At 41.4% G+C, this 16,626-nt stretch overlaps 1 protein-coding gene across 1 annotated transcript; it reads right to left on the reverse strand.

Annotated features, from left to right (window-relative positions):
* Window positions 1–100: 100 nt before the first annotated feature.
* On the reverse strand, window positions 101–13,807 carry ARF4 (ADP ribosylation factor 4). The gene is made up of 6 exons (XM_044451246.1): window positions 13,402–13,807; window positions 5,932–6,012; window positions 5,186–5,295; window positions 2,746–2,817; window positions 2,193–2,318; window positions 101–1,340 (listed from the first exon to the last, which is right to left on the reverse strand). The coding sequence occupies exons 1-6, from the start codon at window positions 13,466–13,468 to the stop codon at window positions 1,254–1,256; spliced, it is 543 nt and encodes a 180-aa protein (XP_044307181.1). The 5' UTR covers window positions 13,469–13,807; the 3' UTR covers window positions 101–1,253.
* Window positions 13,808–16,626: the final 2,819 nt, after the last annotated feature.

Below are 16,626 nucleotides of genomic sequence, written 5' to 3' on the forward strand. Positions count from 1 at the left end.
TCAATTGGGTCACATCAAACACTAGGTACATGCAAAGGAAACACTGGAAAATATTAAGCAAACACATGTGTTCCCTTCTAATTAAGAATGAAGCAAACACTATTGGGCAGTTTGTACTTTATTACAATTTTAAACTGTTAGTACTCTCATATCTGGACATCTTAAAAGGATTTAGATTTACAGCTTCAAAACACTTTTACAGGATTTTAGTCTTGATGATTAAACCAGTTACACTGTACACAAGTTTAACTGCCCATCTTAATTTTTTGCCAAATTGAAAACAATTCAAAGGCTATTCAGACTTCTTTTGTGTTCAAGGTACAGAAAAACTCCGTTTATTGAAAAAGAATAATCCATCACACATTCATGTTATCAGTTCCACAAACTCAAGATTCAAGGAGCATACACAAAGCTATACATCTGTATCATTTTCATTAGGAATATTCTGAATAGGTTATGATGAAATTCATTGAGTCTGAAGAATTTTCAAGGTCTGTCTTCATGAAGATATGTTCACCAATAAACAGTAAAACTTTAGCAGAACTATCATACACTGGGCAAAACAGGCTGATACCGAAAAGCAACATGCAATAAAAAATACAATATAAAGGAAGACAATCTGCTGAATATTAAAAACTTCAAAGATCAGGTTGCAACCAGCACAGAAATATTCTACCAATCATATTCAATTCACAAAAAGGCAAGAGTAGGTTGAGAGAATGCAGGGGGTTAATAAAATGTTCCTCAGTGCAGAAGATCTTAATAGTGTTTTAGAGCATTTTCCTGACGAACAACATTAGGAAGTGTTTTAATGAGAGAGAGAAATAAATATAAATGGAATGCTATATAAGTCAGCAGACTGTCTTAAGGAATGAAATAAGAAATCAGTAACTTAAAGAAAAGACGGGGAGAATCTTTTAAAACATACTTAATTTAATTGGGGCTCAAGAAGCATTCAAACAGATTTCAAAAGTCACAACTATATTCAGGCATTTAGGCTAACAATAGAAGTAAAAATCAGAAGATACACTTTTTCCAAATTAAGGAGTTTTTAACCCAAGCATACTGTTACCTTGGCAACATATAGCTTGGTGAACAATAATTGGCAACAAAATAAGTCAAAATGCTGTAATATCCTGCCCAAACCAGTTCCAGATACTGTATAATAACCAAGATGCAAACTAATTTTGATGTAACAAGCCTAGACCACTTATATCAAACATGTCCCTGGTGTGAAAGTCATCCAGTTTCAGTTAGCGCTTTGATAACTCATTTGACAGCCAGTCAAGTCCCTCATACAGGCCAGTTCCTTGTGTAGCGCAGGTAGCTTGAACATACCACTGTTGAGAAGAAGGGAAGGAGGAAGGGAAACATTTAACACAGCGCATTTCATTAAAAAAACAGAACATTCACTATAATGAGCATAGGCAACATAGTCTGAAAAAGTTGAAAGAAAACAAGCAATCACACCATCCAGTTAAGATACAGAGGACAGAATGAAGAAACTGTCAAGCTGAACTTGTTTTCTCTTAGGGCACAATCCTTTTTGCCATTCTCCTGGAAGACAGAGGGCTCCGAGTTCTGAGCCTTCTTCCTATCCTATGCCCTGCCAACAAGAAACAGGCAGGCAAGAGGAGGATGGAAGTGTTTGGACCTCTTTTCAAAATGGAGAAATGAGAAAAACTGGCCACTGAGCCAGTTCAGCTGACATCTTTCAGAGGATGGGGAGAGGACTGGAAAGCCCACAAGGTATTGTATAATGAGACCTTGCCTCTCCTGCTGTTAGTATGTTGAATAAACACTTTTCAGACCAGAAACAGAACAACTTTTCTTCCCCAGTTGCTTGGGGCAAAAAGGGAGCAGTACTACCAGAGATAATCTCAGCAACATTCATTCAATTGTTACTTAGTATACAGAAATGCAGAAATGGAAGTTTGGATCCAGTAATGCCCTGTGTGAGTGGACAGGCATTTCTGCTTGCATGGGGGACACTTCCTGCCAACTTTCTCATGCAGCCAATGCCATTACAAAAGACCCTCCAACTTTTAGAGGAGTTTAGTTTTCAGGAAATAATTGCTGCACTTGCTTTGCATATGGATCAAATCTAGTACCTACATTTAAGCAATGCACTAAGATGCAAGCATGCCTGTAATTTTGGGACCCAAGTGAACATGGGAAACTGTAATACTTACAGTTCTGTTACGCAGGGACTGAAGGCCTAGTTTATCTGTCATTTCACTGATTGCCATGGCATTTGGCAAGTCTTGTTTGTTTGCAAAGAGAAGCAGTACTGCATCTCTCAACTCATCTTCTTGGAGCTAGATGAAGAAACATAATAATTAGCTTCTCTGATTACAGTTGCCACAACCAAAACTACAAGTGAATTAGATTGATGGGCTTACTATAGTACCCCCCATTTATTCAAATAGCTTTTGGAAGCTAATTAACTCGATTACCATCAGCCTATAGTTCAAATAAGAAATAGCACACTAAATTAAAGTGACAGGTGCAAGGTGTATTTTACTGAAACTGAATAGAAAAGTTCCAAGAAGTACCACCCCACAAATCTGGACACAAAACAGGTATCAGTGAACCTGAAGAACCAATTCTAAGTTTCCCTACGGTATCTGATAGTCTCATAACCACACCTCCTAATATTTGTCTCTGTTATACTGGTTCAGAGAACTCAACTGTCACAGACCCAGAAGTCATTCAAATTCAGGTTAAAACATAGGAGACAATTACCATTTTCTGCAGTTCTTCAGCTGCTTCCTGAATTCTCTCTCTATCATTGCTATCTACCACAAAAATTAGTCCCTGAAAAGAAAATATTAGAAAAAATTGATGAGAAATAAATCTACAGTACCATTTAAACAAACAAAATCTGAAATACCATGGCCAAGGTACATAAAAACACATCTTGAAGGCAAAGTTTTGAGTGAGAACAATAAGAAAAAAGCAAGAAATATCAAGCCTTTATCATGCCCACTTTCAGTGACTGAAAGCTATTCCTATTACAACAGGCCAACACCTCAGGAGGGCCAGGAAGATCAGCAAGGCAGTGTTTATTTTATAGCAAAAGTAATATTACAGCTTTCAGTGGAAAACAATATTTTCTTCAGTTTCAACTCAACATGAAGTTGCCATAGTTTTGATTAAAGATCAATAAAGATTTTTTTTTCCTTAGTACAGCACAGGCTTTCAGATGAGCTCCAAGTTGTGTTTCTTCAGACTTAGTCCATAGATTCCACCACTCATGCTCCAATGGGCTTTCTTGACCAGTTTTTCATTAAATTGCAGGGAACAGTTCTTCTGATCCCTGGTCAGAGGGCACATAGGAATAATTGTGCCCTGAGACAGCTGTTAGTTCAGTAATGCCACAAGTCAAAGAGAGGACAGTCCCCAAATCTTCCCCCACTCCATCCTCTGTCCTAACATTTGGAAACTGATAGGACACACAAGTCTGTTTTTGCTGATTCTTCATCACTGCTGACTTGGAGTAATAAGCCACATAGATCTGCATCCTAACTGCTTAAAGATCTGCCTGTGGCAAGTACATAATATATATGGCCCCTAAATTCAAATCATAATTTGCATGGCCTATGAACTCAAATGTACCCTATTAGTTCGTCAAATCAGAATCTCAACAGTCAAAAAATAAACTACAATACATTAATTTAGCAATTTACCCAGCAACAAGCAAGGAAAAAGAAAGAAAAGAATTCTAATAAGAAAATGCCCCGTAGGACAACAGTATTTGCCATCTGCTGGGAAACAAAGTGAAGGGGAAACTGGCACATACTTTAAGGTACTGAACTGGAAAAAAATCCCATGGTTGCCAAGACAAGCTAAAGCAGAACTACACAGAACAGTCCCTGTGTGAACATGTTCAAGGTATCCTTCTGGAGTCAGTAAACTTTAGTATCTGCTTCAAGACGACCACTGCCCTGGAAAGCAAATCTTTCTAGGCTGCACTGTACCAAATGGAAGAGGCATTTCAATTTTTACAGTGGGGGAAACCTGCACAAAAGCCAGGAAAGCATTGATGGTCTGAGGAAAAGGGTGGGTCCAAGGGCAGAGCGTGTGGCCATCTGGGGAACCCTGACAAGCCAAATTGGAATTTCAGACAGGCAGGATCTGGCCTGCTGAACTGAGGTTGAGTTCACCTTTCACTGGTGTGCACGGGGAAGTGCTTCTTGCTCAGCATTAACCTAAGGAATGTGGTCCTTGTATCTACTAGGATGATCCAATCAGAGCAGCAAGGGATGGTCTGGGCCAATGCCAAACACAACTCTGAGTGAAACAAAGGCAAACAACATGAATTTACACAAGGCAGAAACGATGGCTGGCAAAGCCATGAATTTGAGGAAAAGTGTTTTACATTCTTTGAAGGGGTTCACACGCTCCCTGAAAAATATTGCTAGGAACCTGGCTGAGCTTCTGTGACTAGACTTATAGGTGGCCAGAAAAGCATTTTACCAGCTTTGGGCAATGAGTAAATTGAAACTCTTCTCCGACCGGGACACTGCAAATAACTCTCATGGTTTGGTGACATCTACATCACATTTCTCTGACATGCTGCCTGTGGCACAGGGCCTTCTGAAGACACCTTGGAAATTACAACTAATGCAGAACTCTGCAGCCCCATTATTAAAAAGCATCAAAAAGTGCAAAGAGCATTAACTTTGGCACATCTGTGTTGTGTTCCTTCTACATTCAATTCAGGATGGTATTTTCTGTTTCATTTTCCAATCTCTAAACAGCTTGGATCCTGTGTACCTTATGGAACAGCTTCCCCTATATGTTCTTTCCTCTCAGTTTGAAGGATGCTTTGCTTTGCATCCCCTCCCTCTGGTTGTGACATACTGGGTATTTCTTCTCTTGCCAACACATGAAGGCTTTTAACGCACTCATACACAAGTAGCAGCTATGATCTGCATTCACCACAGCACAAGAAACAAGTTACACACTGTAGAAGAGCCTGACATTTGCAAAAGGAAAGCACGGTTCAGGTTCTAGTTAATTCCAGGGTGGACTTAATTTGTCACATTCCTGATTGAAGTGGCCAGTATTACAAAGCAGTACTGGCAAGCAGTGGCTGAGTATGTTACTGAGGTATTTATATCAGAAAAGGCACTAGAACGTCACAGCAATTATCAATGATAAGTTGAAACAGAAAACTTACCTGTGTGTTCTGAAAATAATGCCTCCAGAGTGGTCTAATTTTATCTTGACCACCAACATCCCAAACAGTGAAACAGATGTTCTTATACTCTACTGTTTCCACATTAAAACCTAAAGAAAAATAACGAGTGGTTATGACAATCAGGACCACTAACAGCCCAATGGTGTGGCATTGCTCAAGCCAGGCAATTATGACTTTAATCAGTGGATGGATGCTAGGTGGAAGCATATCTAAACTTTCAGCTGTAAAACTAATAAATAAAAAATCATGAAGAGCTGCAATTAATTTGTTCATTTACAGTGCAATCCTAAGCATGCTACTCAGAAGTAACTTCCTCTGCATTCAATGAAAAGTACTCCCAGGAAACTATGTATTATAAGAATGCAGCCTTAGTCACCAAAGGCCCAGGTATTTACAAAATCCTCTTAGAAAATAAAAAATTGAAAATAAAGAATCAATAAGCAATTATTTGCATAAAGATAAAGAATCAAAATCATTCAGTTGGAAGGGGCCTAGCAAGCCACTGGATCCAACTGCCTGCTCAGTGCAGGACTCAGGTCTCTCACCCAGTTTTCAACCAAGCCTGTCCCTGCTTAGCTTTCAAGATTAGACAGAATCAGGCACAACTGCAGTACAATTCTGGCAGGGTTTTTTTTAATTTAGCAAGTATTCTAGACAGTGGCAAACTAGGTAATGAAAATGGTTTTTCTCATAATATTAACAAGAGATGTATTCCTATTTCTTACCAATTGTGGGAATTGTAGTGACAATCTCTCCTAACTTCAGCTTATACAGAATGGTGGTTTTTCCAGCAGCATCCAACCCAACTAGAAAAATGAAATGTATTATTAATTTAATAAAGTCAAAGTTTCTTCTAAATAAAATCTTTCTGACAAGGACTGTTCAATAAAACAACCTTTACTCTAAAGTGTTCTTTAAAGGCAGAATTTTTATACCTGGCCTTTCCCAAACTGGTGTGCTCCAGGTGTCCTGGACTACAATTCCCAACATCTGAAACCATCATGACCAGTGACTGTAGGTTACAAATACTATTCTAACCAAATACTAATCCTCTGTATCCCAGATCAGATTCTGACATCCCAAATGACATAAACCAAACCAGACCTATCACACGATCTATCACACATTCCTCCCTTCCATCACATTCTGTAATTTCCTCCTTAGTTTATGGCCTACATGTCATTCATGCAAGTCATGAGTGCAAAGTAAAAATTAACTGGCCCTTTAGAATAGGTTTTCAGTGGTCATGTTTGCACATCACATTAAGCAACCCTGTGAATAAGTCAGGATGTGTTGGTTCTTCACTGAACAACCGACGTTCCACCCAACAGAAAACTGCTTGTTTTCTGCCATTGTACTTCTCCTCGTCACTCCTTTCCACTCAATCCTCTACCTGGGTCCTGTTACCCTTCATGGCAGAAGCCATCTTGCCTCCCCTTCCTCACCCTAAATATTCCCCTTTTGTTTATTGTCAGTTGATTTTTTTCAGAATCTCAAAAAAGCACAGCTGGGGTTGCTATTTTGGCCTCTGAAAATGTGTTCACAATTGTTGTTGCTGTTGCTAACAGCCTCAACAAGACCACTCTTAGGGCTGTTCAATATGTATAGTCTTGCCTGGACAATTTCCTTATCAGTTTCAGTTGTCAGAGGGAGCAGGGAAGGGAGTAAATAACCGACAATGCGAGACTGTATCTAGGCTGATTTGTGCACAGTTGCCAAGGTTCAACTGCCAATTCATCAACTGAAAAGCACTTGTAAGGGGGAGGAAAAGCAGCAAAAGAGGGTGTACCCAAACTGTATCTCCCCTTAGCAATATAATCCTCTGTTTTAAATGTTGAAAAGGTGGAAGATACTGGGAATTGTCAATTCAACACTTCCCCAACTCTCCAGCTACTCCAGAAAAGAGAGATATTAGCTCTCCCAACTAGTCTTTGTGGCTCCATTTCAGAGCACTTACTGCTGCAGTTACTGTGGTTCCCTGATAGTTCCAGAACCACCCCCACAAAAAAATACAGGCAGTCCCCAGGCTAATCTTTATGCTGAATTTGCATAACGCCAGATCGTGTATCTATGGGGCATATTTAACATAAGCCAAATATTTGTCTTACTATACATATATATGTATGTATGTATGTATGTATAAATAACTTTTCTATGCATATATAACACTTAGAAAACACTTCCATATAGTTGGCCCTCCACATCCGCAGGAGTTAGGGGTTCATGAACCCTGCGAAGGCAGAAAACCCATGAATATCACCAGCAAACCTTAATACTGTTGACCATACGTGTCCTAGATTGCTCCCACCCCCACTCAAAGCTCGGTCTGATCCAAGGTTCCTCTTCTTCATTTATTACATTTTAAGCTCTTACACTCCACTTTCCCTTGCCAGTGCCTTTCTTTGCACCAAGGAAATGCGGGTGGATGGGCAGGGCAAGAAGGCATGTTTTAGAGGCTTCCTTCTCTTTCCTTTTGCCTCCTATCTCCCTATGTTGATGATCATTGTCTGCAGCAGGCTGCAAAACTCTAAAAGTTCCTGCATTTGTACTACAAACTGTTTGTCTTTAATTTGATTTTTTTAAATCAACAGGCTTTATGGCATTCATTTGTGAGTACAGATATTCGTAACTCAGATGTTTGTAACCTGGGGCTTGCTTGTATACATGAACATAATGGCTGGGAAGGAAATGGAATGGAAGTACGCTTTAACATAAGGGCTGGGAAGTGACCCCAGGGAAAATCTGAACACTTGCAGTAACAGAGCATCTAATGAAGAGGTTCAGCTCTCCCTTCCAACTACTTCCCAGTCATAGATTTGCAAACATTTCACAATTTTTAAAAACTGTCAAGGAACCACAGCAGGGATGTGTTGGACTTGATATATCTCCCCTTTTGGGAGTAGCTGTAGTCTTGGAGAAATACTGAAAAGCTGGAAGACACTGGGAAGTTCAGTTCAACACTTAAAACCAAGAGCAGCACATCAGCTTCTTTTGATGTACTCACTCCTTTGGCTCCCTCCATTTCCAGGGTTTCTAACTTAAACCACCAGACCCACACGCCCGCTTTACTGTTATTTTCTCCCTTGGCCCTTTGCAAAAGTACACAATTTGTCTCATCAACCAGAAAGCCATAAATGCACAAGTGTGAAAGACCAAAATAAATAAATGAATAAACTTTAAAATATTACAACTCCAATCACACATTTTCAGGCATCATTAAAAAACCTTAGAAACAATTTATAGTCTTTTCAAGGTCCTGTTTCAGCATTAGTGGAAGGGCAGCACCTGGCAAGATCACAGAAAGCAAGCAGCACTGACTTGTTTTGGCTGTTTTCAAGCAGCTCTGTAGCTGAATGCTGCAACTCACAACAAAAATCAGTCTCCCAAATTTGGATGATGCAAGAATCCATCATGGGAAAGAAAAATCCTGCACCAAGCCATGGGTTCTCTGCAGGACCTGTTTCCCCAAAATAAGTCATCTTGTGAAAAATGCTCTGGGTATGGAGGGCATGACAATTGCCTGCCTCTGGTCAGTTTGGCTTTCCATATTCAATAGCCAGCCAGCCTGCCTGCCTCTAGTTTACTATTTTTGTTTTTAAAAATTACAGGGTAGCATCTTCTGCGTTATTTCTGGGTAGAACAAACATTTCCTAATAGCTTCTTCAATGAAAGGCCAAAGAATTCATTGTGTGTTGGCAATCAGAATAAAGGTTGGTCAAAGTTCAACATACAGCAGTTAGAGCTAATAAAAGTTTCTTATGTAAGGGGAAAGAAAACCTGAAAAGTCCATGGTACCCCCCTCAATAGCAAACTTGGGCAGTGAGTACCAATGGTTATGTCACCAAAATGGAAGTCACCAAAAAACAGAGTAGCACTCCTGAAAAGTATGGAATTGAGAATGGTGGCATTATCCCAAACTGGGCATAGGCACATTGCATGATCAGATGCATAGCTCTGAAAGGAGAAGTACCTATTGGAAAATTCACTTTCATTCTCAGCATCCAACCCCAAGCCCTCAGGGTATTAATTTTTCTATCCAGAGACTTACATGCTGGACAGAATCCTTCCCCCACCTGAGTACAACACCTACACACATTATGGCCTTGCATGTCAAGGTGTTCCCTGGAACAGAAGACTTCTTTCTTGTCCTCCTCTGATCAGTCAGGGAGTGTCAACTCCAAGCAGGGACAAACAGAAAAAGTACTTTGATATGTGCAGTGGAGTCCCTTTGATATACTGGGTGCTGTGCTTACTTGTAGAAAAGTTGTATGTCTTTAGAACTTGCTACAGTTCATCAGACATCTTCCATCAAGCTTTCTTATGTTGTACCCTGGTCTTTGAAAGATCAACTGTTTTCTTTTGATGTCATCTAAAGAATTTAGATAGTTTATTGAGTTGTGTATTATGTTAGACTCTAAAAGTAAGTAAGTGTACTGGCTTACATACATATGAACACAAGTATGTAGAAATATGAAAAAACCTAAATACTGCAGCTTCTTACACATCTGTTTTATCTTCCTGTTCTTTCAGATATACTGGATGAGGCCAGAAAAAGGAAACCAGAGCAGTTCAATGGTTTAATGGCCTATTTCATGCAAAGAAAGCAAAATGTATAATTGCTTTGTTAGCTTATTCAAGTAATATTTACAAAAGAACATGTTAACGAGATAAAACTTCAAGTACATTCAGACATACATCTAATATTTATGTGATCTGTCAATCCATTGTTTCCTAGTCCAAAGGCAACAACTTAAACTGTCTAAGTGGGTTCCAAAGTTCTATATATTAAACTGCTCTGAGCACCAATAGTGTGCATACATGCATGTTACCCTAACAGAAAAGCCAGACAACCGCTTTATTATCAGATATCAACTACTGTGAAAATCAGTATTAAATATAAAATAGCGACAGACAACTTCTGCCCTAAAAGCTGTGCTGTAGTAGCAAGGAATGAACAAGTATGGAGGTTGCAGTATTTGACTGTAGACCTAGGAGATCCAGGATCTAGTTCCCACTCAGCCATGGCGCTCACTGGATGAGTCCGGCCCAGTCACTCACTCTTGGCCTAGCCCAACTCACAGGATCGCCCGTTAGTTAATAAACCTCTTGTAAGGATAACATGCAGTGAAGAAAGACTATATAAGCTGCCTTGGGTTCCTTGCAAAAGGAAAAAAGGTGGGATATAAATGCAATAATCCCATTTTTGGAATATTTTTCAAAATTAAACATTGCTCCCACTTTCCTGACAAGCCTCAGCACAGCAAACATCTTTTTTTAAAAAATGAGGTTTAAACAGGCTAAGAGAGCCCTCACCCCTAAATAAAACCGTTCCTTATTTTTCTTTATTGTCTGCAGGAGGTAATTCAAACTTTTGTTGGTGTTCTAGTGTTTCTTATTTTGATCAACCTCTAGAGGACAGAGAAGGCAACTGGTCTCCTCTGTCTTTCTTGGGTGGAAAGAAAGTGTGGGAGAGGAAGAAGGCATCTGAGGGGAGAGCTGGAGAAAAGAGAAAGGCTGAGAGAAATAAAGAGTTTTAAAATTACTCTCTGTCCTCTCCCACCCAGTCTCTTAATTTACAAAACAAGCCTTCCTTTTCTTAAAACAAAATCTACTTGCATTGCATGTGGGCTTGCTTACTGAGAGAGATTTGGAAGGAATATATTCTTAGGGTGATAGGTGGAGGCTGGATCTAGCTGCTACTGCTAAGTTCCAGAAGAAAGACAGTGCTGAGGGTGGAAAGCAAAAGGGATTGTGTGGGAAAAGCAGCTTTGTACATGGAGGAGAGAAACATACCAAGCGGGACAGGAAAGACATTGAAAATGGTGAAGCAAATGCCCTTTCAGCTCTGGTCTCTAGCATTTCCGAGAAAAGAAGGAAAGAGAAGAAATCTTTCAATACCATCCAGGACTACAGAACACAGACTCTCCCAAAAATCCGCTCTAGTTTTCCTGGCAGCCTAATTTAGCTGCTAGAATACAACATCCTTCTCCGAACATTCTTACTGATCTACACCAAAGGTTCTTGTGCTCTTGGTTTGCTGGCAAGTGGGTTTACTGAAGGCTCGGCAAAAATGAAATGACTTATTTAACGTATTCTCACTTAAAAATAGTTTTAAGATGTGATAATGCACTGAGAACTGATGAGAACATCTAACTAGCTGTGAAAAAAGAGAGAAGAGAGAATTGAGAACTGTCCAAGTGAAACTAAAAATGTATTAAATCATGATGGAAGATGCTTACATGGCTTGGACAAATTTTTTTGGGGGGGAGGTCAAATTCATTTTCCTAGAAAATTGGGAGTTAGTCCAAACATCACTATTTCCTTTATAAATATATACTGCATGAACTCTAACAACAAAAGGACATTAGTAAGTGCTATAAAGAAGTTAAGCATCAGTTGTTCTCTTGTAGAAAGCAGCTCTTCCTTTTCACTCCTTGCATCTGATTTTGAGAGCTTCCCTTACACTACAGCTTCATATGCTCAGGAATCAGTTCTCTCACCAGCATAACTCAACAGAATGCAACAGTGAGGAATGGATTCATCAGGAAATGCTCACTTATGTATTGTTTAAAGGAACACTTTCAGGAAATTCAGAGTTCTACTTAAAAACGTAGACCAAAAGCTAAAAGGATGAGGATAAGGTGACATTTTAACATGTATCAATGCATATGAAGATAAATGTCAAAACAAAGATCTGGTTAGCTTAAACACTCTGTTTATTAGCCATGGTGTATTACAGTGTCCACAGGCCCCAGACTGCAGGTTCAAGCCATAGGCTTCTTGTATCATTAGAACCAGATGAGGGTGATTTGTTAGGGTGCTAACAAGCCACCCCACAATCCTAAAAAACGTGTGAACTCAGCACTGCCAGTTTGGATATCATGAGAAGTCACACCCACAAGCATTTACACAAATCAGTGGGCATGCGCACGGCGGCCAACAGGTCACAGTAGCTTGTTAGCCATTCTGTGATTGTGTGAACAGGCCAAAGTGTACAGCATTTTTCATTTCAGAATCAGAACCATGTCTTCACAGGGCAACTGAACAATTCCAAACACACACACATTATTAACTTGACTGACCAAGAGAGAGATCACTCAAAATCACTGTGAGGGGAAGGTAATTAGAAAGTCTTATTTCAGGAAGCTCACCTTATAATTAGGGCAAACGCCTAAGCTAATACAGTAGCCTATCTGCAGCACACAGCCAAGAGTTACCTACATTCTTCTGTGATCTCTGGTATTGATATGTTTAGTGTTGAACTCAGCAGGTATAAAATCAGGACAGCTTTTGCTTCTCAGTTTAAAGTCTCCCTGCATATATTAAAAATTGTCAATGCTAAAGGCTCAGCTATATTGTCTTTTAAATATTAACAGTATGAAGCAGTGTGGTTATTTGCACACCACAAATGGGGTGTAAGAAATGACACATGAGAGAGAGAGAAGTGTCTCGTTTCATTCAATTATAGAACGCTAGCGACAATCCTCTACAGAACACTAAGTGACAATCTTCAAGCCTCTCTAGCATTTGATTTTTCATGTAATCATTACTGTAACTGTGTTCTTAATTAAAATAGATTAAAATCTAGCATGCACGCACACACATCAACAACTGAGAGGGCTTTGTGCATGCGGCTGATCAGACTTGAGGCACCGAGCTTGTTTTGAACACAGGAAGCCCAACGTGCAGAAAATGAACCCACATCCTGAAAGGGCAGTAGGTCTGAAAGATAGATAGACCCTATTCTCGAACTTCTCCCAAGGTGGATTCCTCGAGAATATCCCGAGCAGATGACGGGCACTAGACTAGAGCATTCAACCTCTCTCCCGCTTCCGGCTGTTAGAGGCCTAGCCGAGCAACCCTGCTTTCCTCGCCTAGGCTGCTAGGCTCTGCCCGTCCCTTCCTGCCCCTGAAGGAAGGGGCTCTAAGCCCGCTCCTTAAGTGCCCCCTTTTTAAGGGGGGAGGGCGCGACGGTGAGCAGCCGCCTCCCCACCGCGTGCGAAAGAAAGCAGCCGCTATGCCCGGGGTGCGGTCGCCGCAGCCAGGCTGGCTGGCAGGCAGGCAGGCAGGTCGGTCGGCCGGCCGGCCGACCGGCCTACTACCTGCCTGCCGCTAGTTCGCCTGGGCGGGGAGGGAGCGCGCCAGTGCCCGTGTGTGCGTGCGCGTTTGCCTGTCTGTAAGTGAACGCGTCTCACCCATGAGGATGCGCATCTGCTTCTTGCCGAAGAGGCGCGAGAAGAGCGAGGAGATGGTGAGGCCCATGGCGGCTCGGGGCTGGGCGGAGGCAACAGCGGCGCAAGGAGCGAGCGGCCCGAGCGCGAAGGCGGCGGCGGAGAAAGCAGAGGCAGCGACTTGGGCCCGGTCCCTCCTCCTCCTCCCTTTCTTCTCCCCGCTCGCTTTTCTCCTCTGTCGGATCGCGCTCCCGCAGGGACGTCTCCAGGAACGAGCAGGCGAGGAGAGGCTTCGCTGGCGTCCGCTGGCTGAAGCGCTTCTGTGTCTGGGGAGCCTGCTTTGCGCTCGCTCTTTTCTTCGCTCTCGCTCGCTCACTCGCTCTCTGCCACGTCACGGCCGCCCGGCTCCAACGCGGACAAAATCGCGTCACGCCCGCCACATCCTCACCGCGGAACCACCCCCACGAACCTTCCACCAGGCCCCTGTAGGAAGACTACGACTCCCAGGGTGTCCATCGCCGGCAGCAGCCTTACGGGCTTGAGTTTTGCCACCCCACGGCACGACGGGAAATGTAGTTTTAAGTAGACCTTTTGACCTCGTGCGCGCGGCATGCTGGGAAGTGTAGTAACTTTTTTTTTTTTTTTAAGGGCTGAGCTTTCCTTCCGTCTGTTCTTCTGTGTGTGACGGCATGGTTTCCCCACAGCCTAAGGCCTAGCTGTACTCAGGATGTCTTGAGCAGAGAGAATTGAAGGGGTAGTAGCACTCAGGCCCATTTCCCACAGACAGCACCGATGTGGTGACAAAATTATGCTTATCTGTACACTTCTGTGTGCAGGTGAGGCCTCATTTGAGGGGAAAGGAAAGAGTGGAAGTCCCATATAAAAAAGATGTTAGTGAAAGGATTAGTTCTCCCACACAGATTTCTTTTCTAGCTACAGGAATAGATAGATGGATATGGTCTGGAGAGGACCTGGGAGCTGCTGTACAAGGTCCGAAGAGGCATTATATTGCATTTATATCCTGCCATTTCCAGTTTATCCTCACAACTGCAACACTCATGCGAGGTAGGTTGCACTGAGAATGAGTGACTAGCCCACAGTCAGCCAATGAATTTCATGCTGAGTGGGGGCTAGACCACTGATCTCCCAGGGCCACAGCTGAACCACCACTCCAAGTGTTGGAGATCAAACATGGACTTACCCCCTCATTAGCCCCTTGTGAAAAGCAGGTCATATCATAGCACAGGGACCAATCTTGTGACCTGCTAAAATGTTAAAATGCTCAGAGATGCTTCCTAGCAGAGGGGCTATCACTTATTGGCCAAAAGACACTGTACCAGCTATTACTAATTTAACTGATTTTTCTAATAAGAAAAAAGACAAGTGGTAGGAGAAAAAAATGGAACATGTTTGGAATGAAACAACAGGTTGCAAAATATACACACCCCAATAGAATTCTTGAAATGAGGCGGTGTGGTTACACAATAACTGTCAATAAACAGCTCATCTGGGGATTCTGCTGGAGCAAAATCTGCTTTTTTCAAAAATAATTTTTGCTTATTTGGAAGGACTTGTAAGCATCTTGAACACAAATTCCATGCTGCCGCCCCCTCCATAAAACATATCACCGATAATAAATCATTTCAATTTTCTGTAAGGATAAGATATTTTGATTTTTTGGGAAAATGGCACTTGTTTACTTCTCAAGTCACTCTCCTTTATAACATTGCCTGGAAATGAAGAAGTTAGATTCTTACATAATAAAAACCACTCCAGTTCAAGTGTACTCTATAGATATTGGAACTAAGGCTAGGTAATACCTCTAAGGCCATGAAACCTGTCGATTGGAATTTAGAATTAATTTTTGAGGGAGCATATCATTAACTACTATTCTGCATTTAGCACTCATGTTCATGTACAGAAAATAAAAATATCTTAAGCTTAATCCAAAACTGACTTATTCAGGAGTCCCGGTGTGTTTGGATTGCTGCACCAACACTGAAATTCACAGAAAAATCCATACAATTATAAGTCATTCATTGTTCAAACAAATTAAAATTCAGAAGTCTTAGATCTGTGAAGAACAATGAATGTTTGCAATTACATAAGAATTGCAGTGCATAATACAAACTCTAAAACTTATAGACTTCATTCTGTAGGACTGTGGAAGCTTCAACCTCATGGCTTCCATGCAAAGGCCAGACTAGCCATGAAGAAAAATGAGCCAACTATATTTTCCGTTAATGATTCATAAGTGAGGTCACTGCAATTAGAGTAAAAGGGGCAGGTCCATTCTGTTTCTCCACTTTGGTAATGGAGCTGGAGAAAGGATAAAAGTTCCTGTTCTTTACCTACTCATGCATTTTCAAGCCTTTCACCAGTCAATAGGCCAAAAAACACACAAAAAAGTGGTGGCTTCTAATTTACAAAACACTCCAGAGTAAGAGTGCTCTGTAATCTGGTCCTAACATTGTCATCTTTTCCTCTACATGCTAGACTGATCCTTTCCCAGACATTGACAGTGTATGGTTTTTAATGGGTCCTTGGATTTTGGTTGTTGAAAATTGTTCTATTTTATATGATACCTTTATGATACTAATATTGCATGTCATGGACTTCCATTTTTGTAAACTGCCCAGAATGCTTTGGTTGTGGTGTGGTACAGAAATTCAGTAAATGAAATTAAATATACCAGCTAAAACCTGTGACATGTTGCATTATGGTGTGCTCCAGTTCAGTGTGCCAGCCAACCATGGGGTCTTTCAAAGAGTGCCATTTAATGTTTTCCCCCTCAACAGGGAGTCAGGATGCCCCTACTCAGTCCTCATTAAGATGTTTAGGGCTGTCATTACCACCCGTTCCACAAGTGTGTCCTTAAGTTTTTGATATATTTCCCCAAACAGGACTAAGTACTGTAGCTAGGAACTAACATAGTTTTAAGTGTTTGCTTCGTGGTGGGGTAGTTGGTTGGTTATGGCCTTGAGTTGATAAATGGATTGCACTCTGGAGGATACCTGAGATGACCCAAAGCTTTCTCACTCCATACAGGGGAGCAGGAGTCAGCCCCTGGGCTAGAACTCACCTTCCCCACAGCCAAAATTAGGTAGTGCAGTGGCGGGGGTGGGGGGGGGAGCTCATTCTAAGAGAAAAGCAACTGTAGCAGTAGAGTAACTGGGGTTAGTTTGCACACCCAAGAAAATGGTATACCTTGAATACAGAGCTTTTTTCATATAAGAATATCTGCTTTAC

The sequence above is a fragment of the Varanus komodoensis genome, unplaced genomic scaffold (genome assembly GCF_004798865.1).
Source record: "Varanus komodoensis strain SLA01 unplaced genomic scaffold, ASM479886v1 scaffold6_2, whole genome shotgun sequence".
In the NCBI taxonomy this organism is placed as follows: Eukaryota; Metazoa; Chordata; class Lepidosauria; order Squamata; family Varanidae; genus Varanus; species Varanus komodoensis.